Source organism: Melozone crissalis, unplaced genomic scaffold, assembly GCF_028551555.1.
Source record: "Melozone crissalis strain CALT ecotype California unplaced genomic scaffold, PUWL_Pcris_2 ptg000063l_1, whole genome shotgun sequence".
Lineage (NCBI taxonomy): Eukaryota > Metazoa > Chordata > Aves > Passeriformes > Passerellidae > Melozone > Melozone crissalis.
Window position 1 is genome coordinate 11,687,768 of NW_026535841.1, and position 26,704 is coordinate 11,714,471.

The window sequence follows — 26,704 nt, forward strand, 5'->3', positions numbered from 1 at the left end:
AGGGATGCCACCGAATGGCACAAAAATTCCATGAAAAAGAGGAAAATTTCCAGGTATCCTCTTCCTTTCCACCCCAAGCACCATCACATCACTTGGGGTGATGGAAGAGGATTCCCAGCTCTGTCTGGACCCTCTGGAATGGGTTGGGTTGGCTTTTCCCACCTGGAGATCCAAGGACGGGGGGAAACCTGTGCCAGGCTGGGGTTTGTGTCACCCAGGGCTGGGGACACTCAGGGCACATCAGCAAGTTCTGCTGGGGCTGGGGGGAGATAAAGAAAATACCAGGAAAACCAGAATTCATCCAACTCAAAGAGAGGGCAGCAGCAGCAGAGGGTGCAGGGGGAGGTTTCACACACCATGCTCAGTGTGACAAGAAAATTCCATATATTCCATTAGTGCTTAGTGTGCTCCTATCCACAGGGCCTGGGGTGTTCCAGAGCCAGGGAAATGTTCCAGAGCCCAGCAACAGCAGCAGCTGCAGAGTCTGTGCTCTCCTGCTGTCCAGACCAGATCCAACAGCTCCAGGCCATCCCTAAAGTGCAGGCTGAGGGGTTCTTGTGCAGAAAACTGGGAAAAACGAAAGGAAACCAAACCAAAACAACCCAAGTTTGGAAGATCTCAGATTGTTCCAGCTAATTCCAGGAGCTGTGGTGGTTTAAAGCAAAAATCCTTGTACACATCAGGGGTTTTGGGGGAAGCAGCAGCTCCCTCAGCTTCCCTCCTGAGGAACCGAAAATCCTTGGGAGCAGGAGGGGTCTGAGGGGACCTAGGACCCCTTTAGGGCTCAGCCAGTCACCACTACACAGCTCAGGGGTGAGGAGGAGGTAGTCACAGCCCTAAAACACAGCTGGGCCCCTACAGCAGCAGAGCCCCCGAATTCCTCGGGCGAAAGGACAAAAACCAACCCAAACCTGCTCCCCTGCGAGCACAGAGCTCCCTAAACCCTCCTTGTCGCTGTCATGGTGTTGGTGGTGGATCTTCTCAGCAAAGGATGTGCCACAACATTGCTCAGGTGGGCCAGAGCAGAGGTGAAGCTCAAGCAGGACTCGCAGGATGACTCCGGTGACACCGGATTTTTTGGCCTAACCACGACGACACGGACACCAGGCGAACGGTGACACCCACACCAAAGCCAAGGAGCTTTTTTCCTTATTGCAACTGAGGTATTGAGATCACACAAGCGAGGACAGGCTGATGCTCCCAAGCCCAGCACTCCCATCTCCTCCATGGGGAGACGCGAGGAGCGGAGGCTGGAGGGACACAGAGCGTCAGAAACGCGACGGGAACGGAGAGAGAGGGGGGAACAGTCAGGAGGGAACTATTGCTTGCCAAAATTACACACCAGGAGAACTCAACAGCCTCCCTCCCCCACCTGAAAATAAATAAAGGAGAATAGAAAAGATCTGGGGGGGTTTCCGGTGGAGGGGGTTTGGAGGAGGAGGAGGAGGACCCTGGGATCAGAGGCTGTAGCAAGGCATGGCTGCACTGGAAGACGGGACACCAGGGACATCGGGGACTTTGGGGACATCAGGGACCTACAGGGGTGTGGCAGAGGGCAGGGAGGGCTGGGCAGAGGCTCCCTTTAATCACTGGCCACATGGTTCTCATTCTGCAGGGTGTGCCAGCGCTCGATCTTCTTGTCCTTGTTCTTCAAGCACTCGTACCAGTGTTTCAAGCGCTCGCCCTTGGCCGTGATTCCCAGCTGGCAACCGCCTGGGGAGAGGGGAGAAGAGCAGAGTTTGTATCCACAGGTGGTGCTGTCATGGATGTATTTTATGAAAAAATCTTTTTGCTAAGATTTTTTTTTCTCTTGAGAAGCTGAGAGGCTTTAAAAACGAAATGTAAATAATAAATTATCTGCTGTTGTGGAATGCAACAGGTGCATTTTTGATTGGTCTTATGTGGTTGTTTTTAATTAATGGCCAATCACAGTCCAGCTATCTCGGACTCTCTGGTTAGTCACAAGATTTTATTATTATTTTTTCTTTTCTAGCCTTCTGATGAAATATTTCTTTTTATTCTTTTAGTGTGTATATATATATATACTATTATTAGTAGAGATATATATATAAAAATTATATAAATATATAAAATTTTCTTTTAATATAATATATATAGTAAAATAATAAATCAGCCTTCTGAAACATGGAGTCAAGATTCTCATCTCTTCCCATGTCAAGGTTGCCTTGCAAATTCAACACTTAGTGAACACTGAGTGAAGAACACTGCCACATTTGGTGACCTCCAGTAAGTGGCATTGATTATCCCCTCATGGAGTCATAACCACAGTGGTGCTGATGTGCCAGGAAATCCTGCCATGGGCACACACCTCACACCCTGCAACGCTTTTTCCATCACCTGGCTCAAAAATCTAATGGAAACACCCGGAGATGCCTTTCCTGCCCAAAAGATGCTGGAGGCGGGGCAGTGTAGAGGTGCACCCACCAGATTCCATCATCCCACCTGGGCAGGTGACCCAGGACCCCCCTGACATCCAGCAAACCCCATAGCAGGCACCAAACCCTGCCCCAGAGGGCAGAGCCTCCCAGCTCGTGGCTCACCGATGTAGTCGTTGGATTTCCCGATGTCGTAATCCCAGACGGAAATGTCCAGGGATTTCTTGGCCAGGTCGCTGTGTTTGATGTCATAGAAGAACTCCTGCAGAAAGGAAAACACACCCTAAAAGCTGCAGCAATTAATGTAATTAATGAAGGAAAAACTCTCCCTCCCTGTGGCACCTCTTTTCCAGGAGCTGAGCTCACCCCCTGCACCTACGTGAGCCCTTTCCAGCTGTCCCATCAAAGCAGCACCAGTGGAGAATTTCCAGTTTCCACCCCCTAGAATGCTCATCCCACCCACATCCCCAGCTGGGATGCAGGGAGATTTCAGGGTGTGTGGTGCTGCCATGGCAAAGTCATTCCCAAAAATATTCCTGGGCACGGGAGTGGGAAAGGAGCTTGAGCAAAGAGCCAAAGCTTGGGGAGTTTGTCTTCCACCTCCTCCACTCAACACAGCACTCGGTGAATTGATTTAATAATATAAAAAAAATCCATCCATACCTCGTTAAATTCAGGATTCAACGTTTTCTTCTTAATCTGTGTCTTGTGCTTGGCCTTTTTTCCCATGTCAGGTTTCAGCCAACTGGGGGCAACAGAAAACAGCTCAAAATTCAAGTGCAAGAACAGTGGGAGTTCATAAGCTTAAAAAGTGAGCTTCTGGGCTGGAAGAGATTTATTTAGAGCCAGTCTCTCCTCCCACCTTCCAGAGGATGTGGGAAAAGTGTGGGGCTGGGGCTGTGCAGCCTGGCTGCAGATCCAGAACTCAATTTAGGGCTGGGATTAATTAGATCACTGATTTAAAAATGTAAAGCCACCATCTTCTGCTTCTGGAAATGGAAAATGCAACAAATTAAGAGAGACTGGGAAGGGAAGCTGCTCAGCTCTACTGAGCTACAAAAAGATGAGCAGAATATGGTCAACATGAGAGTCACTGAACGAGTTTTAGTGAGAATAGAGGTTTTTTCTGAAGGCAAAGGAAAAAACAGGAATGGCTACAGGGATTTCTCTGTGGTGCAGCTCACGAGGCTGGGATAAAAACCCCACAGGATTCGCAGGAGCCATGTGGGTTTATGGGGCAGCAAGCAGGGCACCGAGGGACACGGAGCCACCTCTGTCCTGCAGCCAGGGTGGGTCAGAGTTGGAGAGAAGGATCCCCTTTCCTCCAGCTTCCACTGTCCCTGGAGTCCCACCACACCCTTGGTGAGTCACGGGTGGGAATCCCACTCCTATGGATCCCAGGGAAGTTGGAAATTGGAAGTTGGGAACTGGAAGTTGGGAATTGGAAGTTGGGAACTGGAAGTTGGCACCAGCCCCAAATCCACCCCACATCCCCCACGTGCCCTCTGCTTGCAGACACAAGGTGATCAGTCCAAGCTTGGACTCTTGAAGTCTTTTCCAGCCTTTAACAATTCTGGGATTCTCCATGAGGCAACCACAGAGATCTGGGCACTTGGAGAGCCACAGACCCAAGGGCTAGCTCAACACCACCCACACTGGGGACATCACCAGAGGTGAAGCTCAAGCAGGACTCTCAGGATGACACCGGTGACACCAGATTTGCCCTGAATTTCCTTAATTTGCTCCAGAGGAAGGAGAGCAGAAGGCTCCAGCCCCGGTGACTCACAGCTTGACGAAGGGATCTGAGTATCCGTTGGCATCCATGGCGGCCAGGTGCACGCAGCGCACGATGCCCACGATGAGCCCGCCCTGCTGGGTGCTGTACATCAGGGACACCAGGATCTTCCCCCGCTCCTCCACGTCCCCGCCGCGATCCACCTGCGGGAGGAGCCGCCAAAAGAGTGTCATGGACGCGTTTTATGGAAAAATCCTTTCGTTAGGATGTTATTCTCCCGAAAAGCTGAGAGGCCTCAGAAAGGAAGTGTAAATAATGATTATCTGCTGCTGTGGAATGCAACAGGTGAATCTGTGATTGGTCTCGTGTGGTTGTTTTTAATTAATGGCCAATCACAGCCCAGCTGTGTCAGGACTCTCTGGTCAGTCACAAGATTTTATTATAGTTCCATTTCTATTCCTTGCTAGCCTTCCTTGCTAGCCTTCTGATGAAATCCTTTCTTCTATTATTTTAGTATAGTTTTAGTATATAATTTTCTTTTAATATAATATATATCAATAAATAATAAATTAGCCTTCTGAAACACAGAGTCAAGATTCTCATCTCTTCCCTCGTCCTGGGACCCCTGTGAACACCACCACAGAGGTGGGTGTCAAATGTGGCAATAATGTTTCCTCCCTCACATCTCTCCTCTGGCTCAGCTGTTGGCCTTAATTTTTCCTTCTCCTAGCCAAGCTTCTGTCAGATCAGAGTGCAGTTTTCAGAGTCAAGTTTTCAGTCAGTTTTTTCTTTTTGTTTGTTTGTTTGTTTTAAATTAATTTTGTTTTCTACGAGACAGAGCAGACTGTGTTTTAATTATAATTTATGTCACCTATGTGTGTGCGTATATATAATTATTTATTATTTATTTTTATTGTGGGTTGTTATTGCCTATTTGATAATTCCATTCAGAATGAAGGTGCAGCAAACAAAACATTAAGATCAGAGCTGGCTTTGAATATTATATTTTCCTAATTTTGTCTCTTTCTCCCTGTTCTCCTTTCAGTTACTTCCCTCCAAAGCCATCTCTTGTGCCAAGGAACCTCTCTTGCATCAGGAGGGAAAATTCGGCGTGGAGGAGAAGGGATGGAATGGATATCAAGGAATGTGGGATTGCTGGGACAGGGGGACATTGGGGTTGTACACAAGGGATGGTGGAAAGGACATGGATGGAGCTTGTGCTGCTCCAAGGACTCACCTCCTCCTCGTACAGAGCCATCCCACGGGATGCGCCGGTCGTTCCGGCACGCTTCGTCTGGGGTGGGAAAGGGACAAGGAGAATGCCATGAATGACTGGGAGAGGCACCATCCCACAGCAAAAAACCCTGGGAATGCATGCAGCCCAGCTCCTGGAAGAGCCTCAGGAATCTCCATCTGCTCCATCAATCCCCATCCCAGTGGATTCAACGGAGGACAAAGCAACCTGTGCCCTCCTCCACGGTGACATCCATCCCCAAGGGCTGGAAATGCCAACAGGAGCAGGCCCTGGAGTCTCTTCCCATGGATTCCCACCAGCCTCTCATCTCCTGGCCTTGGAATATCACATCAGCCCAGGCACAGGTGCCAATGTAACTCTTAAAGGTGCCAGGGAAGTCAGGCACCTCCAGCCCATCCCTGCATCCCTCAGGGGCCATTTCCAAAGGGAACAGAAGGGATTTTCATGGACACTCACTGGTATTACTCTCTCCAGGCAGATGTTGAAGTTCTTTTTCTGGTTGGCTTTGAGTTTTTTCAAGGCAACTCTGGTTTCTCCAATGAACTCGTTGTGGCCAAATTTGTCCTCATCACATACGGAGATCCTGGAGGGAAGAGGGGAAAGGGAACATCAACCAGGCTGGAGCAGTGCCTGACTCCAGAGCCAAACCCATCCCTGCAGGGGCACTGCTGGGGGGAGGGAAAAACAAAACAAAATCCCCCAAATCCACTCTTGATGTGGATTTCCTCTGACCAAAAGCCATCAAACCCCAGATTTCTATCTTGGCCAAAAAAAAAAAAAAAAGGTCAACATTTTTAATATTTGCTTTGTGATGGGCAAGAAATCAAGAGGTGGAAGTTTCCTGAGAGGGGTAAGAGCCATAAATTTTAAGAGATATTTATATAGACTTTTTTTTCTGGGTTATTGTCAAATCAGCAGAGGCGCACATCTCTGTGATGATAAAAATGATAGCATAATCAATGATTTACTATGAAATTACAAGGTCAAAATGCCAGTTCTCCTCTCTTCAAACAACCATCCAGATGACCAAATTCATGTTGATTTTAACCCAAAACTGCATTTCTCACATTCCTAACCCCCCTGCACTCCTGGGGGTGGTGCTGTGAGTGAGGACACCCCAAACCCAACCCCGTGGCACCCCCGGGCTCCTGCTGGCCTTGCCTGAGGGTTTTCCTCTGCATGTCCTCGTCGGTGATGCCGTGGTACACCAGGGTCTCGTTCCACACCGGGTTCCGAGTGTTGCGCAGCGTCTTTGTCCTCAGCTTGTTGGACTGTGGGGTCGCACAAACACAGGGGAATCAGTGTGAGTTCAGGGCTTACCTCAGAACCCTGGGTTTCTCCCCTGATATTTCCCTCCCAGGTGTGCCAGTCACCTCTCCTTTCCCCTCCCAGCACTGTCTGTCAGTCCTGGAATTCCAGAAGGGATTGGCAGATTCAAAGATTGCCCTCTACCCCTGAGGGGCATTTGGCCATCCAGGTGTCCTTTGTCCCTTGTACCTGGCTGGTGGCTCCTTGCCCCTTCCCTGCCCCTCTCCCCGGGGTTCAAAGGAACAGCAACCACGGGCTCAGGGAGTTCTGTTGGAGCTGGTGCTGCATTCAGAGGCCTGTGGGCCAGAATAAAGCTCTGGATCCAAACCCTCCATCAGAACCGACTCCTTTCCTTCACCATCACCTTAAAGCTTCTCTGCCAGAGGGAAACCTGAGGAGCAGCCCCTGTTATGGGGGGAAGCTCCATCCCAGCACCACCAGAGCTCCTGCAGGCCTGGACTTCTCTCGACGGGCCCAGCTGCAGCACCCAGCCAGCCCAAAGTGTCTGTGGGGTGAAACACCACACACCCAGCCAGCCAAAAATGGGGTGAAACACCACACACCTAGCCAGCCAAAAGGTGAAACACCACACACCCAGCCAGCCAAAAGGTGAAACACCACACACCCAGCCAGCCCAAAGTGTCTCTGGGGTGAAACACCACACACCCAGCCAGCCCAAAGTGTCTCTGGGGTGAAACACCACAGTTGCCACTGTTTGGTTCAGCAGCAAGGGCCAGACAAGCCAAAGCACGTCCTGTCCACAATATTGGTGGTACCAATACCCCAGGATTCCTCCCTGCTCAAATCCCAGCTCCTGGCAGGGCTGCCCCATCACAGCTGGCAAAGGTGAGCTCTCAGGGAGGATCAAGGTGGAATTTTGCACAAGCATCGGGAATTTGGTGACATGTGGTGGCCAGGAGAGACTGGATTTTGTCACTCCCTGGGGTTTATTCCCTCAAGGAGAGGTGAAAAGGTGCCCAGGGCAGGATGTGAGGTATCAGGCCACAGCTCTCATGGTCTAAAGGAGGGGACAGTGAGGAATTGAGGAGCTGTCACTTGCTTGTATGTCTTTCACAACCACATGTTCAAAATTTGAAATAAAATTAAAATAAATATCAGCAAATGAGAGCAGCAGAAATCAAAGTAATTCCCAACATCACACCTGGATTTCCTCCAAACAAGACCAGGTGTCCCCGTGCATAAATCAATCCAATTACTTTATTATCAGTTTTCCCCTGGTTTTACTCCTGGTTCCTCTGAGCAGAACTCTCCTGCACCCTCTAAGCAAAGAGCCAGCACTGCTGGTGCTCATTCCTTCCTCAAGATTTGCCCACCCAGATCAGCTCAGCTGGGCTGGGGAGGGAAATTTCCAGGAATTTCCATCATGGAGCCAGAGTTTCCCCCACAGTTCTCTCCCCACAGCTCCAACAAGAACGTGCTGCAACTTCCAAGCAAATGGATAATTCCAACCCTGGGCATAATTAGATTTTTTTTGGGCAGATGTTTCGTGATGCATTAACAGCAATGCCTCCTCTGGAGCTTCCCTCCATCCCTGAGCAGATTCCTGCCTGCAGGATGAGCTGTTCCTCGGGTCTGGGAGAGCATCTGGGAGCATCCTCCCTGTTCAGAGACACCCCCAGGGAAAACAGCAGCAAGCAGAGAAATCAACAGGGAAAATCTGATCTGATTTGAGAAACCTCTGCTCCATCCCCAGCACCAAACCTGGCAAGCCTCACCTTGCTGGCTCCAGGCAGGAGGTGCAGCTTCACATAGGGATCAGCCAGGCCATTGGAATCCATTGGTTTTAAGCCCTAAAAAAGGATAAAGGAAACATAGGATGTGAATTCTCCTTCAGCAAAGCCAAGGAAGAGAAAAATCTGCTCATGAAAAACACAAAGAGAAAATGTGTTCAGTGACCCAGGAGCCTCTGCCCTGAGCAGCTGTGGGTGCCAGGATGTGCTGAACCAATCCATCCTGGAAAAATCAGCATTGTAGAATCACAGGATGGTTTGGGTCAGAAGAGACCTCAAATATCACCAAATCCCACCCCCTGCCACAAGCAGGAACATCTTCCACTATCCCAGGCTGCTCCAAACCCTGTCCAACCTGGCCTGGGACACTCCCAGGGATGGGGCAGCCACAGCTTCTTTGGGAGGACTGTTCCAGGGCATCACCACTCCCACAGATCTCTTGGATCCACACAAGGAAAAGCCCCCCAACCCTCCCCAGCCAGGAGCAGCTGTGCCTGGAGCCTCCCAAGGGAGCAGCCTCTGCCAGCAGCCACATGGCTTCCTTCCCATTGCACCAGAGAAACTGGCAGCCAGATGGGTTTAAATAAGGAAAAAAGGGGAGAAAAGAGGAGCTCTTGCCTTGGCCTTGATGAGGGTGCAGTGCAGGGAGCTGTTGTCCTGGTCGTAGAGCAGGCTGAACTCCAGAGCTCCCAGCGTGGCTGACAGCGAGGGAAAAGGAGGAGGAAACAACCTTATAAAAAGCCCAGCCAATAACTGCATTTAATCATCCCCGATTAGTAATAATTAGAAAGATTTGCGGGTCAAATGTAAAAGCTGTTTAATGCAGTGACACTGTGCTGGCAGCGGCCAAAGCGCCGCAAATCCAGGCGGATTTGGGAACTCTGCACAGCCCAGGGATAGCAGCCTGGGGCTCTGGAGCTGACTCCAGTATTCTCCAGGCAAAGGAGGAGTAACCCTACCGACCCTTCCCACAGCAATTCCACCCTGGACCATGCTGAGGAGATGCTCCAGCTCGGGACAGCAGCTCCTCCCCAAGCTGGGCTCAGCACCTGGCTCCTCTCTTGGCTCCCTGGAAACCATCTCAGGTTCGTTCTCCTTCATCCCGGGGATGAAGAGCAGGCAGAGAGGGCATCAGCTGCTCCAATCCAAGCACCTGATCCCGACCCCAGTAGCTCTTCTCACCCAGGATGTTCTACCACAGATCCTCCCCATCAAACTCCCACCCATCATTCCCCAAGGACTTTCCCTGCTAGACACCAACCCAAGTCACACCCACCCTCCTCCAAATCCCACATTTCCCAAAGAATCTCCCTCCCTTCCCGGGTACATACTGCCTTCATCTGAGTCGTAGCTGTTGGCATCCTCCTCCTCCTCCTCTCGGGGCTGCTGCTGCCTCTGCGGAGCCGGGGCTGCAGGCTGGGGCTGGCTGGGGGCAGGGGGCTGCCAGCCCGGCCTCTCCTCCCTGCCGGGGGGTGCAGCCAAACCCCCTCCCCGCTCCTCCCTGGCAGCTCCACGGGCCGTCTCTGGGGGGCTTGCTGTGGGAAGGGGGGACCCTGTTAGCGCCCAGCCCGCGGTGCCCCCCAGACCCCACAGCCAGCCCGGGGTTACCTTGTCTGTCCGGGAAACGGGTGGGACCCCCAGGACCTGGCCTTGCTGCTGCTGCTGCTGCTGGGGACAGAGGTGGCATCAGCACCTGGGACATCCCCTGGTGGCTTCAGCCCATGGGGTGTCCCCAGGGACAGAACCGTTGGTCATACTCCCATCCCATCCCAATCCCACCCCATCCCATCCCAATCCCATCCCCATCCCACCTGCGGGTGCCGCCGCTGCCGGGGCAGATCCAGCGGTGGCTGCAGCGGTGGCCGGCGGGGGTGGCCGCTGGCCTTGCACGGAGTTGGTTCTCTTCACACCTGTAAGGACAGGGGACAATCAGCAGAGAGCACCCTCAGAGGGCTCCCGGTGTTGTGTCCATCCATCTGTCTGTCCAGGGATGCAGGAGCAGCATCACTCTCACCTGGGCTCCTGCTGACGACGCTCTCAGCGTAGTCCCGGCTGTCGCTGTCCCCAGCGGTGTCCTCGCTGCCACACGGACCCGGCCTGCCCTCGGCCACCCTGCGGCTCCCCCGGGCGGCCGCTGTGCCCTCGGTGCCTGCAGGGAAAGGGAGGAAGGAGCAGTGAGGCTGGAAAAGCGAGCTGCTATCCCTGGCCTGGGTGCCGGGAGCAAGGGGATGTCGCAGACATCTCTTATGAAAAATCCTTTCCTTGGGATTTTTCCTCGCGAGAAGCTGGGAGACCTCAGGAACAGAATATAAACAATGGTTATCTGCTGCTGTGGAGTGCAACAGGTGGATCTGTGATTGGTCTCATGGTGGTTGTTTCTAATTAATGGCCAATCACAGTCCAGCTGGCTCAGAGAGAGAGCTGAGCCACAAACTTTAGTTATCATTCTTTGCTATTCTATTCTTAGCTAGCCTTCTGAGGAAACCTTTCTTCTATTCTTTTAGCATAGTTTTAATGTAATATATATGATAAAATAATAAATCAAGCCTTCTGAAACATGGAGTCAGACCTTCGTCTCTTCCCTCATCCCAAGACACCATCACAGGGGGACAATGGGTACGGCCACTGCAGCAGCACCTCCGAGCTCCGGGCACTGCAGCAGGAGGGCTCTGCACCATCAGCCCTGCACTCAGGAAATTCCCAAGGACACGGAAAAACAAGGCCTGAGGTATCCATCACCCGATCCTCGGCACCCATCACAAACAAACCCCTGATGGCACCTCCTGTGACAGCTCCACATTCCATTTGTGGGGGGGAATCCTATTTTCCTTCAGCTGATCATCTCCCATTTGTTAAGCAGACAGCCGTGGCAGCTGCCTGTGCCTCTCCCTTCCATCACCAGCGGTCCCAGCGGATCCATCGCAGCCCGGCGCTCCGGGGTGATGGATGGCGACCCCGTGGACGTGACGGAAAAGGTCCCGGCGCTCACCTGGCTGCTGCTGGAGACGCCAGGGATAAATCTTTGCCATGACATAAATGGGCTGTTTCTCCTTGGCTGGGCTCTCAGGGTCACCGGGCGTGAGGACAAAGCAACAGATTGTGGCGGGGAAAAAGGAGGAGGGAGAGAGGGAAAAACACCGGGAATGCTGAAGAGCAGGGAGAGGAGGGAATGAGCAGCCAGGAGCAGGAGCCCCGTGGTGCAGAGAGAGCCGTGCAATAAATAATTTTCCAAGGGAGCTGTAGGAAGATCATGGGCACGGCAGGAGCATGCTGAGCACTGGGAGGGATGAGCGGAGCTGGCAAAGCATTCCCAACTCCAGGATTAATAAAAGCTGCCCTTGGGGCTGGGAGGTTTAAGGCACTGGCTAGGGGAGTGATTAAATTGCCTTAATTAAGTGCTTCCCCCAACTGCTGCTGCATGGGGAGAGGGAGATCATCAGTTGGGGCACCAGAACCTGGGCTAAAGGAAGGGTGGGATGGAGGGGACCATTCCAGGTGGGAACTGTCCCCTCAGCCCCTCTTTGCCTCTTCCAGGGAGCCGAGGAAGAGGAGAATTTGCAGCCACTGCACTGCTCCCAATTTAATTATTGTCCAAATGAGGAGCAGACAGTGTTGGAGGGAGATCAGGGATCCTCATCCCCTTGGCATCCCATGTGGAAGTGTGAAAATGGGGGCTGTTACTCAAAATGAACTCCCAGAGGGACCTTCTCACTCTCCACATCTCCCAGACAGGACCCACATGGGGTTTGGGCTCTTCTCCCAGGCAAGAATCAACAGGACAAGAGGAAACGGCCTCAAGTTGTGCCTGGTGAGGTTTAGGTTGGATATTTGGGAAAATTTCTTCACTGGGAGGATTGTCCAACCCTGACACCACTGCCCACTGCCCAGGAGTCCCCATCCCTGTGGGGGGATTTAACAGCAGTGTAACAAGCCTCCTCGACTTTCCCTGGGAGGTTTTCCAAGGATTTCTGGTTAAATAACCAGAAAAAAAACCCCAAAAACCACCTGCCCCTCCCAGCAGGACCCACCACCCACGGAGGCAGCTCCAGCTCAGCCCCAGGGTGTGCGGGAGGTGGGGAAGCCCTGGAATAACCCTGGAATAACCCTGGAATAACCCGGACCCCCGCAGGGTGGGTGGCAGCAGCAGCAAGGAGCGATCCTGCTGCAGCATCCCCGGGGAAACTGGGCAGGAAAACGCCTTGGGAGGAGAAGGAGGCAGGCACAGGGCTCAGCACAGGGAGGGGACAAAGGCCGGTGCTTACCCTCGGTGTCCTCGGCATCCACCTGGCCTTGGGGGCACAAACAGAGCGAGAGGGGGTGAAGCTGCCGCCCATACACCCCCAACCCCATCCCGGGATGCCCTGCCACTGTTTTCCCAGATTTCCCTATTTTTTGAAGGCTTCCCCATCACCACATCCCAACCCAGGCACTGCCCAAGCTCTCAGCCGGGCCCTGATCCCCACCCGGGGCTGCTTTGTTTGAGGATGTCCTGCAACCCCATCTGTCGCAGACATCTTTTCATTAAAAATCTTTCCTTAGGGTTTTTTCTTTCTGAGAAGCTGGGAGGCCTCAGGAACAAAATGTAACCAATGGTTATCTGCTGCTGTGGAATGCAAGAGGTGCATCTGTGATTGGTCTCATGTGGATGTTTGGAATTAATGGCCAATCACGGCACAGCTGGCTCTCTCTCTCTGTCCGAGGCACAAACCTTTGTTATTCATTCCATTCTATTCTTAGCTTAGCCAGCCTTCTGAGATGAAACTTTTTCTTTTAGTGTAGTTTTAATGTAATATACATCATAAAATAATAAATCAAGCCTTCTGAAATGTGGAGTCAGATCCTCGTCTCTTCCCTCAACCTGAGACCCCTGTGACCACTGTCACGCCCATCCACCCCCACCTGGATAAAACCTGAATCAAACACCTCCAGCTGCACTGCCACCCCCTTTAGGACACAGGCAGCAGCCACATGACTGCTCTGGATGCTTTTTCCCCACAATTTTCCCTTGCTGAGGATGGGAAAGAGCTCAGAGCCTCACTGGCAGTGTTGGGGGCAGCCCCTGCTGTCACCTACCTCGGGTGGGTGCCCGGGAGGGGAGTTTGGGGTCGGGGGCGGGCGGCTCAGCCGGGCGGGGCTCGCTCGGGGTCTGGGGTCCCTTCTTGCTGATGGGCATCGGCTGTGGCAGCATCTGCTTGGGCAAACCCTTGAAGAACCAGGCACCGGAGCGTTTCCACACCTGCGAGAAGAGGGTCAGGCCTCTCAGGGCTTCACACCACCGTGGTCCTCCTCCAGCGACCCCACACCCCCACCCTGCAGCCCATCCCGCTAATTAATTAATCAATTAACTCACAACAGCTCCTTGGAGCCCCAAACCTCTGTTTTCATGAAATAAAACATCATTTTATGTAGAAAACAAAACCATCCTGTAAGAACGATGCTCGAACAGCTGCTGGGTGAGACTGGAGGCCCCTGGGAGGTGAGTCGGGCCTGCCTTGGAGGTGTGGGGTGGGGACAGAGGGGACAGGGGCCACACTCACCTCCCGCTGCTCGCTGCAGATCTTGCAGAGCCAGATGGCCTGGGGACGGTTGTTGGTGGTCTGCACCCCACACTTGGTGCACACATTCTGCGGGCGAAACAAAGATCTGAGTGACACCGGCGCCACCAAAATGTCCCCAACACCAGCAAGGAGAGCTCTGCCCGCGCAACCGCCAGCGAGCCATGGAAATGGGCGCCCAAAAATCCGCTGTGCCCCCAGGCTGGGGGGGTTTGTGGGGTTTGGAGGGGGGGTCTCACCTTCTTGCAGTCCTCACAGACGACGCAGGAAGAGCCCCTTGTCCCCAGCTGCTCCCCGCAGAGGATGCAGCGGTTGACGCCGTCGCCCAGCACGCTGCGGCGCATGTCCTCCAGCCGGGTCATCAGGCGCCTGCAGAGGGCACAGGGATGTCAGGAAGGGCACAGGGAATGCCAGGAAAAGGGCAGGATACAGGGCCAGGCCCTGCTCCCTGGGGGTGACCACTGCCTTGGGTTTGGTTGTTCCTTTTCCAGGTGTTGCTCCTCACAGAACGTCTCCCTTTTCCAGCTATGGGACAACAGCACATCCCAGAGGGAAATAGGATTCCAACAGGTTTCTATGGCACAATATCGACTTGCAGGGAGCTCCATGGACATGGAAAATCCATCCAAGGCAGCAGCTTTGCATGGAGCAACTTGTCCCTAAATGGAAATCTTTCCACCCAGTCCCGGCAGCTGCCCATGAAGAGCTGAAGGAGGCGATCCTGGAAGGCCTCTAATGATGACTGAATTAATTAATTAATTAATTTTCTTATTATTTGAGGAAATATGTTGTGATGGCAATTCTTGCAAGTGAAAGCCCACTGGAGATCAGGCTGTGAAAACACACCGGGTTCCTGCAAAGGTAAAAAAAAAACCAAAAAACCAAAAGCAGCTGAGGAAGTTTTGGAAAGGCAGCATTGGCTGAAGGAGTTTGGGAAGCAGGAAGGAGCTGCAGCGTCGGCGTCGTGAGCTCAGCTAACCCAGAATCCTGGCCCTAAAAATAGCACAGCAAGGGAAAAAAAGCTGCATTATTTATGTCATTCAGTGAGGAAGGAGCGGAGAAAGGGAGGAGGAGACCCGAGCCCACCGGAGGGAGCAGCCCACCGTGGCAGCCTGACCCAAATCCGACGGAGCCGCGGCAAAAGGAAACCGGCGGGCGTGGAAAAGGGGTGACAGACATCCCATGAGGGGTGACAGCTTCAGATTTGTGGTGACTCGGCTGCCAGGGCCTCTGAAATGCTCATAAACCATCCACAGGTTCCCTGCACACAAAAATGCCTCTGGGGTTGGGGTTGGACAGCCAGAATTCCGTGGGGAAAAGGCGAGTAAAGGAACAGCAGCACGAGGAGGGGAAAATGTATAAGCATAGAATGGTTTTGGTTTGGAGGAGCCTTAAAATCATCCAGTTCCACCCCTGCCATGGGTAGGGACATCTCCCACTAGACCAGGGTGTTCCAGGGATGGGCAACCTGTGCCAGGGCCTCACCACCCTCCCAGGGAGGAGTTTTTCCCCAAAATGAAGCATTTTAGGACATGCAGCCCATCACAGCCCAAAAATCCTCACTACAGCCAACAGGGGCATCTCAAAGCCACCAAGCCCAGCCACACTCAGGGATGTGGATCCATAATTCCACAAATTATCCAAGCAAAGTCACGTTAACACCTCAGCTCTGCCAAAACCCAGCCAGGGATCTCCCACTGCTCCCCGTGTGGGGGCTGATCCCGCTGGGCTCCTGCCACTTCCAGATGAACCTGCAGCCTGTCCCCAGCTGGAAGCTGGGCTGGGTGGGCAGCAGCAGAGCCAGACAGAGCCAGCAGCGGGGACAAGGCTCTGTTTTCACAGCTCTGGTGTCACCAGACAGCAGATGGGAGAGTTCACGGGTTCCTGCCTGCGCCAGGAGCACGGAGGTTGGAAATGCAGCAATCGCGGTTCTCATCCTGGTGCTGACAAACAGCACCCTCAAAACCACAGACAGGGAATTCTGTGCTTTCCCACTTCAGGGAGAAGCCCCCTGCTCCAGGGTGGGATGGGGCTGGAGCAACCCCTGCCTATGGAATGAGAGGAGATCTGAGATCCTTCCAACCCAAACCATTCTGGGATTTACTTGTGGTCCCATCCCTGCCCTTCACATCCATAGGTGGTTCCTCCCCAGAGAATAACCCAGCTCTGGAGTCCCCATCCACCCCTGGTGCCTTCCCAAGCTCCAGAGCCCGTGGCAAACACAGAAATCCCAGAGGCTCCATCACCCCACAAACACCCAGCCAGCAATTCCAATTAAAACCTGGATCCTGGCTGTTCCCCAAGCGTTATTTAAAGCAATTAACCCCAGCCCACATCCCATGGAGTGCATGATCCTCGCAACAGCCAGCTTTTATCATCCCCCACCTCACCAAGGGGGGACATTTTGGGGGAAAAAAACCTCTCTTTTATTCATGAAAAACACCAAATCCCCTGCAGTTCCTCCTGCTGAGCTGCAGCAGCTCCAAGCAAAGCAGCTTCCAGTTGGAAATCTGCAAGCCCAAACAAACTTATTATAGAAACTGGAACAAATGGCACAATCAAAGGGAGGGAGGAAAAAAAAGTCAAAAAAAGAGGAAAAAGCCTTTGCATTTCAAGAGGTTCATTATTTAGCTGCAAAAATCTCTCCCAGGCTCTCATTTACCACGAGCTGCTCCTTAAGTGGGATTTTTGAACCATTGGAAGAGCTCAGCAGCCAGGACACACCTGTGGCACCACTTGCAAGCCAAGTACATTTCCCTAATTAAAACATCCATTCAAGAGGGAGAAATTTGGCTTTTTTTATTTTTTTTTTTTTTCTTTTCCCTATGACTCAAATGCTGCTGGGAGAGAAAAAGTTCAATTTAAAGTCCTGGTGTGAACCTGGCAGGAAGAAAAGGGGGGGTTGTGCCCAAACCCTTGGGGTGAGAAGCTCTTGATAAAGGCAAAAATTGGGATTAAAAAACCCCAGGTTTGCTTCCAGCTCCATCCAGCACCTCCAGAGATCCAAATCCATCCCATTCTCCCATTAATAAGCAAGGGAAGCCCTGCCCTCACCAGGAATGAGATTTCTGCCTTCCCAAAAGCTTTTCTCTCCACCGGAGATCATTTCCTCCTCACTTTTATTGCACAGGACCAGCCTCCAGCTCATCCCTCTGCCTTCCACGGCTCCAGCAGCATCTTCCTCCCCATTATCTGCACTTCAAAAAGCAGGAAATATCCTTCCCATTGTTAAAATAGGGGGAAAAAATCTGGGAGTGGCGTAATTGGGATTGGAGTAATTGGAGCCGGTGGCAGCGAGCTGGCTCAGCCCAGCCCAGGGATGGGGAGAGATCCCTCACCTGCCAGGAAAACAGGGATTACAGGGATTAGGCACTGATAAAAGAGATAGGAGAAGCTTTATCAGCATAGAAACAGGGCCCTGGTGATGGAAATCAGCCCAGTCCCTGGAATGTGGTTTGGAATGGGGAAAGTGAGCACTGAGGGACATCCCTGGGTGCTGCTGCCCCATTCCAGAGCCCTGGAGCAGGCAGGGAAGGGCCCAGGGGCACATCCAAACATTTTCCATGATTTTTGGAAGGAAAAAGATCCCACAGGGATGAGGGATTGCCTTAGGCTGGGTTCTGGATGGGACAGAACCCATGGTGGCTTTGGCAGGGCTGGTTTAAGGTTGGATCCCATGACTCCAGAAGTCTTTTCCAACCCAAATGATGATTTGGGAACTCTCGGCATTGCAGCAGGAGAAGAGGGATGGGAAAGGGGACTGAGTGACCAGAATGAAGCGCTGATGATCCCAGGAAATGAGGTTTAAAAACAGAGCAGGAGTTTGCTGCATTTAAATATTCATTAGCACTGCAGGAATGAATGGCCAGGATGTCCTTAATGGGCTTTAAATTGTGGGCAGGGAGGACTTTTAATGCAGCAAAAAGGGTGGGAGAAGGACCTGATCCACGAGGAAGGACCTGATCCAGGCCACCACCATCCACGTGCTCCTCAGTGCAGCAGGGATGGGCTCAGCCACCACATCCATGGGGATAAAATTCCAGAGAAACACAAAGGAGGTCACCAAGAGCCTCCAGAATGAAGCCCAGCCTCGTCTCCATGGGGAAATCGTGTGCCTTAAAGGGATGAATATTAAATTAAGGCTCGTTCTCCTGATGGGAAAGGGAAAAGAAAAGCAGCCAAGCTCCAGATTAAGGGAAGCATAATTAAAATTGGGATGAGAAATGAGAAGCAATTTTCCTCCCCTCCAAGTGGGCAGGGAGCTAAAGGTAAAGCACCACTGGGGTTTTTCCAAGTGTCCCATCCCATGCTCATCCAGGTGCTTGCTGAAGGTGCTACAGCAGGCTGGCAATTTTTGGAAATAAGAGAGGAGGGGTTTTTAGGAGGGGAAAACTCAACAAAGCCCCCACAAAATATCAAGCTGTCCCCTGGTCACCACTGAACCTCATCTCCTGCAGAAATTGCCATCCCAGGAGATGCTCCCAGCTGTGTCCAGTAACCCCACTGCCCTGCCTTGAGCCTGAATTTTATCCCTGTGCTGTCTGCACACAGGGATGAAGATCCCAGGCTGTGGTCCCCAGACAGCTTCCCTGCCACTGAGGTTAATGATTTAATCCCCAGGGACTCCCATCTGCTCCTGCATTATCCCTGTGTCATCCCGGCCATGAGCAGCCGAATTAAATTGAAATCCAATCCTGCTGCAGAGCAAAGGTGGCACCCAGGGGGACACAGCCAGGCCACTGTGCTTGGAGAGGGGGCCACAGGGCCATGGGCAGAGCCAGCTGACAACTCCCACCTTGGGATGGCTTCAGATCTTCCCTCAATGCCAGGAGCTGCTGGAGCTCATTAGGCAGCAGAGCAGCCTGGCTGGGTTATTGATGGCCCCCAATTAGAGATGCAGAACGGAGTCAATTAGTGCCTGCAGGTGCTCCTGGAAAACAGGATCCTCACGGATGGCAGCTGGAATTGCAGCACTGCCACCAGAGTGTCACCAGAGCCACCACAGAGACCCCCGAGCACAGAGCTGGACAAGAACAACAACAGATCCGTCCCTGCCCACGTGGATGATCCCTTTTCCCTAAAAACTCCCAGCCCCGTGTCCCTGATCCCAAAGGATGATCCTGGTCACTCAGCAGCTCCTGCTGTGTCACGTTCAGGATGATTTTCCAGCTCCTCTCGTCCTTCCCTGCGCCACGAGACACAGAAAACTCCCCCCCACAGCAAGTGTCCCTGTCCTGCAGGCCTCATCAGCACCCAGCTCACGTCTCCCACAGGATCCAGCCACCCTCAGAGCTAAAAATACTCCTTGCACAGGACTAATCTGAGCTGGGTTTGACACCGAGTCCGATTCCACAAACAACAGCTCGACGAGAGGCATCGATTTGTTCCCAAGACAAGGGGCTGGGGGAGGTGGAGGATGCAGGAGATGGAGGGCAAAAATATTTGGGGAGGATTTGAGGCATGAGGAGGTTCATCCACAGCCCTGGTTGTGGGATTCAGGATTCCTCAAGGACTGGGTGCAAAGCTAAAATGAATCCCTCAAACACCTCCACTTATTGAGGCACCTCCAAGTATTCACCACACATTCCCCCTTTGGAATCTCACTCCGTGTGAGCCATTCCTAATATTAACCAAAAGCAGCGTTTTCATGGAATAATGGAATGGTTTGGGTTGGGAAGGACCCCCTGCAATGGACAGGGACTCTTTCCACTATCCCAGGTTGCTCCAACACTCCTGGACACTTCCAGGAATGGGGCAGCCACAGCTTCTCTGGGTGAGTTTTAATGGATTTATTTTTCCCTAGAAAAAAACCCAGAAAATCCCAGAAAAATCAGGTTTTCCACGAGCAGCTCCCTAAAGCAGCCTGGCCAGCCAGCACCGCTGCCTCCCTGCCAGAGGCCAGCCCGGATTATTCTGTAATAGAAGCAGCCATCCCGGATAAGGGAATGATTCCCGATTCCCTGCGAGGCTGATCCAGCCGCTGTCCCACATTCCCGGGGCTGAACATCCTGCAGAGCTCTTGTTGTGCAGGCCAACAAACACAAAGGGGCTGGCAGGGCTCCCGCTACGCCTCCTCCTCCTCCTCCTCCTCGCAGGAGGGGAATCAGCTGCACATCCGCCAGAATTCCCGGCTCCAGCCCCTCCGCCCGGCTTTTCATGAATGAGGATGAGCAAACCTCCGCCAGCTCGGCTAAGGGAAGAGCTGGGAAACAGCTGCAGGGAATAAATCTCTCCCCGAGATGATTTGCGGCTCATCCGAGGAGCATCGCGCGTTGGGAAGGGATTCTTTTCTTTCCTTCTTTTGCAGCGGGCTGCAAAAAGGGAAACGCCAGGGAGAGCTGTTTGGGAGCTCTTGTAGGGTGTGAATCACCATCAATGAGAGAGAGAGAGCCGCTCTCACCTGGCTTCTGCCAAAAAGTGAGGTGGGAAGTGATGCCAAGCCCCGGGGGCAGCTCCAGCCCGAGGGAGCAGCGCATCCATGGGGCAGGAGCCGAGCCCAGGCAGGCAGAGCTGCCCCTGGAAAGGCAAAACCTCCCCAGGATATTCAAACCCTGACTTTTCTGAACATGAGGGAATGAATCCAGCAATTCTCCACAGCCAGAGCATCCAAATATTTAAGGGGCAGCAAGCTGTCCCTGAGCTGTGAGAGGGAATTTGACGCTTCCCAAAGCAGAGGGGAGTGTGGCTCCTGCATGGGGCTGAGTATTTTCCCTGCTAGGAAATAAAAAATAAAGGAGCAGTGAGTGCTTATAGTCAGTGAGAAGAGAGTGCTCCTCTGTCAGGAAAACAGGATTGTGGAGATTCCAATGGGATCATGGAGAAGCCCTCTGGAAAACCATTCCCGGCAGAGCAAGGGGATGGATGGGGATGGACACCTTGGCTTTAGCTCGTTTCACCTGGTAAGAAAGGAAACAGGGGCACTTTCCAGCCTGTGCATGGGCACCAGAAATGCCCCTGGTGGAAAATGAAGTACCAGTGGCTCTGGAGACCCCAGGATCCAAAAAGGAAAATCCCAGAAGAGAAAAATCCCAGCAAATCCTAGAAAATCCCACTAAATCAGGCTTTCCATGAGCAGCTCCCTAAAGCAGCCTGGCCAGCTGAGTGCCAGCATCACTGCTGCCTCCCAGCCTGGCAAACCTGAGCATCACAGCCCTGGGCATCACACAGCTCCTTCCAGAGCGGGATTAACCCCAAAGATGGATCCATCACCCCTCCAACAGCATTCCCAGAACTCACTCTCCTCCTGCTCTGGCTCAGCACTGCACAAGCAGCGAGCTGCTATCAGCGATCCCTTTTCACTGATAAAAAAATCTCAGTGATTCCCGGGATGGGAGCAGAAGGCTCCAGCCCCCCGAGGCGCCCAGAGCCGCTCCCTCCCTGCCTGGTTCCTCCTGGCCGGAGCCCAGAATCCCCCGCAGGCTCCTCCAGGAGCGGCTCCGCAGTGCAGAGGCTGCTGCCCAGGAGAGCAGCCAAGCGGAGCCACCCCGGGGTCCCCGTGTCCCCGCCGTGTCCCTCCCGGGTGTCGCCAGCCCGCCGTACCCGATGCGCTCCTGCTCCATCTCCTCCATCTTCTCGGCGCGGGCGATCACCCGGTTGATGATTTCCTTCTCCTCGTCCGTCAGCTCCTCGCCCTTGCGCTGCCGCTCGGGCTGCGCCGCCCATCCCGCCGGGAGCCTGCGGGGACAGCGGGGACAGGGATCCAGACACGGATCCACCCCACACCTGGATGTGCCCAGGCACCGAAACACAAACCCAGCCCAGATCCCCATCCTCCAAATCCCAAAATTAGCCCACCTCCCCGTCCTCCAAACCCACCCCTGGCTGCGCCCAGGCACTAAAACACAAACCCAGCCCAGCTCCCCATCCTCCAGACTCAGCACACCTCCCCATCCTCCAAATCCCAAAATCAGCCCTGCTCTCCATCCTCCAGACCCCAAACCCAGCTCGCCTCCCCATCCTTCAAACCCAGCCCTGGTTGTGCCCAGGCACCAAAACACAAACCCAGCCCTACTCGCCATCCTCCAAACCCCAAACCCAGGCAAACCTCCCCATCCTCCAAACCCTAAAATCAGCTCACTTCCCCATCCTCCAAACCCCAAACCCAGGCAAACCTCCCCATCCTCCAAACCCAGCTCACCTCCCCATCCTCCAAACCTTAAAATCAGCTCACTTCCCCATCCTCCAAATCCCAAAATCAGCCTTGCTCCCCCATAATCCAAACGCAGCCCACCTCCCCATTCTCCAAAATCAGCCCACCTTCCATCCTCCAAACCCTAAAATCAGCCCACCTCCCCATCCTCCAGACCCCAAACCCAGCCCACCTCCCCATCCTCCAGATCCCATCCAGCCTGCAATGAGCCCCCACCCACAGCTGGGAGCTCTGATCTCCATTTTTAGGGGCTTTCATATGGAAATATTGGTTTCATACAGAGGGAAAACTCCTTTTCAGAGCCATTCCCGTTATTTCCACATTTCCTTTGGAGCATCTTTCCTTTCCTGGAGCACCAGTCCTGGCAGCCACGGGACCGGGGTGGTTCTGCAGGAGTGGGTGGCTTTTTTTTGGGAACACTTCTCCAAACATGGGAGTGTTTGTCCCTCTAACACCATTCCCAAAGATCCTCTCTCCCTCCCAGCCTGGGTGTCAGGCAGTGCTAACCTGGTGACAGGGACACGTCTGCCACTCAGGGGTGCAAAAGGCAAACATTCCTCACCTTGCTGCTCATCCACAGACCTTTCCTGGCTCTTTTCTCCCTCTGGATTAACAGACCCACATGGCTTTGAGCCTTAAGTTCATTAAAATCCTTAAAAGTGCGACACTTCCCAAATTTTATTTTTTTTTACATCCAAACCCAGTTTTTCGTGACTATCAAAGCAGCAGGAAAAGAGGAATAAGTGACAAATAAAAGATACTTACTGCTCCTTCTCGCTGCTGGGAAGCACAGGGAAGGAGAGGAAGTAAGGATTAGGAGAGAGCAGGGATGAGGAGAGCCCAGCCAGTGACACGTCACAGTGACAGTCCCCAACTCCTGGTCCCTCCCCATGGAGCCCCAATGCCCCCAAAGAGCGACCCCAAACCTCCAGGCACCAAACCCAGCCCCCATCCTGCTCCAGAGTGGATGTGGCATCACCTTGCAGGGTGCCAGGACAGAGGGACAGCTCCATGTCCCTGCACAGCCTGGCTCTGTCCCCCCATCTCGCTCAGTGTCACAGACATCTCTTATGAAAAATCCTTTCTTTAGGATTTTTTCTCCTGAGAAGCTGAGAGGCCTCAGGAACAGAATGTAAACAATGGTTATCTGCTGCTGTGGAATGCAACAGGTGGATCTGTGATTGGTCTCATGTGGTTGTATCTAATTAATGGCCAATCACAGTCAGCTGGCTCAGACAGAGTCTGAGCCACAAGCCTTTGTTATCATTCTTTCCTATTCTATTCTTAGCTAGCCTTCTGATGAAATCCTTTCTTCTATTCTTTTAGTATAGTTTTAATATAATATATATAATAAAATAATAAATCAAGCCTTCTGAAACATGGAGCCAGATCCTCATCTCTTCCCTCATCCTCAGCCCCCAGTGAACACGGTCACAGCGCAGGGCGTTGAGGAGCAAACCCAGCAAAACGTCCCCATGCAACAGCACTGAACCAACTCCTGGTGTCCCCACGGGGAGAACTGGTGTCCCCACCCTCGCTGGGAGTGTCCCTGCTGTCACCTGGCTCGGAGGGACATGGTCCTGTCGCTGGGGCACATCCACCGGTCAGAGGAGCCGCCCAGCACCGCGTCGGTCATCGCCGGCCACACCAGAGCCTGGGGACAGCAGTGCCCTGCTGGCTGTCACCAACCCAGCGCTGCAGGGACTTCAGCCACTCTGCTGCCAGGGGCCAGTGAGGGAATGGAGCTCCCAGCCAGGCTGTAAGGAAAAAACAGCAAAAAATTCCCTGAAAATCACGCTGGGAATGGTTTTGTTTGTGGGATTGTAAGAGGGTTTGGAGCAGGAATGTCACTTGAGTCTGGATGTTGAGAGCTTCCAGTCACCTCCTTCCCATGAGGGCAGCACAGCCTGGATGTAATTAATGAATGCCCAACCTCACATTAATTATGAGGCTTCAGAGGCAGGAGGGAAGAGGGGGATCCATTCCATAGAAATAGCTGCAAAAAAGGAAAATTTCTCCCCAAATTCCAGCATTCCTCACTGTCCTTTCCCACACCACCCTCTGGAAAAAAAATAATTAAAAAAAAAAAACAAAACAACACCTTTTTTCCCCTCTAGAAAAACAAAACCTCCTCCTTTCCCATTTTGGTTTTACTGAAGTTTTTTGCCAAGTGGATCCAGGAGGGAAAACACAGCACCAGGACTCAAACAGGAGGATCTGTCCATTCCTCCCCAAAGGCTCATCCAGAGAGGGTTCTTCAAACCCTCCTCCTTAAAATCCCAATAGATGTCAAATCTACAGCCTGATTGTTGCTTTATTCCCATTTTTGGAGGGGTTTTGCCCCTCCACCCACTGCTCCTACTCACTGCAGGGGGATGGGGATGGATGGATCCATTCATCCATTACCTCTTCTGAGGGAAAACCAGGGATTTCATAGATTTGCCTGCAGCAGAGCTAAAAAATTCCCAAAAAACCTCTGCAGAGTCCAGCTATGGACAATGAGGCTGCTCCCAGCCCATGGAAAATTTTCCTTCCCACCCTGCTGCCCTGGGATGATGCTGCCTTGGATTCCTCCATGCCTGGAAGAGACCTCTCAGTTCCCCTCACCCCATCAGATCCTAAAATCAGCATCCCAGCAGGACCAGAGCTCTGCCCACACTGGTAAAATGAACCTTTGTAGGGCACAAAGCAACTCCAGCAAAACTCCAGCAGAGAAACTGGGGGGATTATACCAAGGAAATTATGGAACTTGCAAAACTGCTCCAGCTCCAAGCCAGGAAAAAACACCCAACACCCAACACGGGAAAAAATGCTCTGCAGGTTCCTCATCACTCCCTGGGGAGTTGTGGAGGCTTGAGGCTCACCTTGGCTCCATGGAAAACTTGGGGGATGCAAAAAATGTATTTTTGGGAAAGCAGGAGAAGCGAAGCACGTGGGTAATTATTGCTCTGCTGGTTCACACAGCGCCTGTTCCCGTGCCAGAGCAGGAGGCTCCAATTAACAAGGTCACTTAACGAAGGAAATTGTTCATTTAAGTCCCCACCACCACCTCCAGAACCTGCACTGCAGCACAGAATTCCTGCTGGGAATGAAACATCCCAGGGTGGGCAGAGATCGAGCGGGGAGCAGGGCCAGCACCACGGTGCCAGCAGCCAATTTTGGGGGGATGCAGGTGGGAAAGGGGAACTGTCCTATTTTTGGGGAGATTCAGGTGGGAAAGGAACTCTCCTGTTTTTGGGGAATGCAGGTGGGAAAGGGGAACTGTCCCATTTGTCCCATTTTTGGGGAGATGCAGGTGTGAAGGGACTGTCCCAAGGTCACCAATGTCCACCCCAACCCTGCAACAGGGGAAAAGAGTGGAAAATCCCTGTTTTTTCCTAGCCAAGAGGTATCAGGAAGGAAAACTCTTTAGCCCAACTGGAACTTTGTGCTAACAAGAGCGAGGCCAGGAGCGTTCTGTTCTGCTTTTGCTGCTCCTGGAGGAATACACAATCCCTTTCTCCACCTATAAATAATAGATTTGGAAAAATCTACTTTGCATTACTTCCAGCAACTACCCCCGCTTGCCCTAATGCTTCTTCCAGCATTTTTAGCACATGGGAAAGAACAAAACAACAGCTCAGGGTGGCTCTTCCCCCCTCCCCTGCCAAACCCTGGCTCCTGAGCAGCAGGATGTGGCCATCCAAGCAGGGATCGATGGGATGCAGCAGCGTTTCCTTAATGAAATGGAAATATCCCAAACCTAGGAGGGTGCCAAGACCTTCCAGGGTTTAGCTGACCCCGAGGGGTCCCGGATCTGCTGCCCTGGTGTTGGAGGGGATGGGAGGAGCTGCCTCATGCCGAGGTTTTCCGAGGGATGCTGGCAGCTCCCGCCGGCGCCAGCGTGGCACGTCCTGGGCAGAGCCAGGAATAGCAGTGAGGTCTTAATTTGTGGCCTTGAGGAAGGGCCACATGACTCCAATCATGCAGCTCCATTGCTGCTGTGTGACAGAGCCCCTGGACTTGGCCGTGCTTTGATAAAAGGGGATTTAATGCCTCCTGTGGATCCCTCTCACTGACAGCACCCAAACCCTGGCAGGGGCAGTGTGAGGGCTCAGCAGGTCCCGCTCACCCTGCAGCAGCTGTGGGAGGGCTGGGAAGGCCGGGGGATGTCCATGGAATGAGCCCATCCCACCCCATGGAGCTGCAGGGCACAGAACCACCCACAGCTGGGCACCTGCAGGGAGCCCAGCATCCCCAAGGAGCCACCTGGGAATGCCAAACCAGGGGGGAAGAGAGAAAATCCCATCTTTTCCACGCTGCCAGGGTGAGGTTTGTGCAGCCAGCTCCACGCTTGCCAGCCGATGCCTGCAGAGATTGTCTCCAGCAGCAGACACTGACACAGGCAACCTATTTCTCCCTCCAGCCTCCTGAGCTCTGCAATGCAGCTTTCTTAAATATTGAATAAGTCTGCTGCTCTCACCACCTGCCAGTGCCAATGATGAGGTAATTTTTCCATTGACAAAGCCTGATGTGATTAATCCGGGTGGAAAAATGCAGATTTTGGGGCATCGTC

General features: G+C 52.8%; 1 protein-coding gene across 1 annotated transcript; it reads right to left on the reverse strand.

Moving 5' to 3' along the window:
- Positions 1-23,802, reverse strand: RPH3A (rabphilin 3A). The gene is made up of 20 exons (XM_054288873.1): positions 23,709-23,802; positions 22,915-22,929; positions 21,540-21,674; positions 14,240-14,369; positions 13,983-14,069; positions 13,519-13,681; positions 12,708-12,734; positions 10,460-10,594; positions 10,257-10,355; positions 10,054-10,113; positions 9,777-9,980; positions 9,064-9,143; positions 8,431-8,505; positions 6,548-6,657; positions 5,843-5,969; positions 5,369-5,425; positions 4,183-4,334; positions 3,060-3,141; positions 2,562-2,658; positions 1-1,713 (listed from the first exon to the last, which is right to left on the reverse strand). The coding sequence occupies exons 1-20, from the start codon at positions 23,783-23,785 to the stop codon at positions 1,583-1,585; spliced, it is 2,043 nt and encodes a 680-aa protein (XP_054144848.1). The 5' UTR covers positions 23,786-23,802; the 3' UTR covers positions 1-1,582.
- Positions 23,803-26,704: the final 2,902 nt, after the last annotated feature.

Bases quoted from the DNA above. Each gene is read 5' to 3' on its own strand.
- RPH3A (XM_054288873.1), bottom strand. From the start codon at position 23,785: ATGACCGACGCGGTGCTGGGCGGCTCCTCTGACCGGTGGATGTGCCCC. The intron at 10,114-10,256 runs GTGGGATGGGGA...CTCTGTCCCCAG, and splicing joins GGCAGCGGCGGCACCCGCAG to CAGCAGCAGCAGCAGCAAGG. The intron at 9,144-9,776 runs GTATGTACCCGG...CCTCGCTGTCAG, and splicing joins CTACGACTCAGATGAAGGCA to CCACGCTGGGAGCTCTGGAG.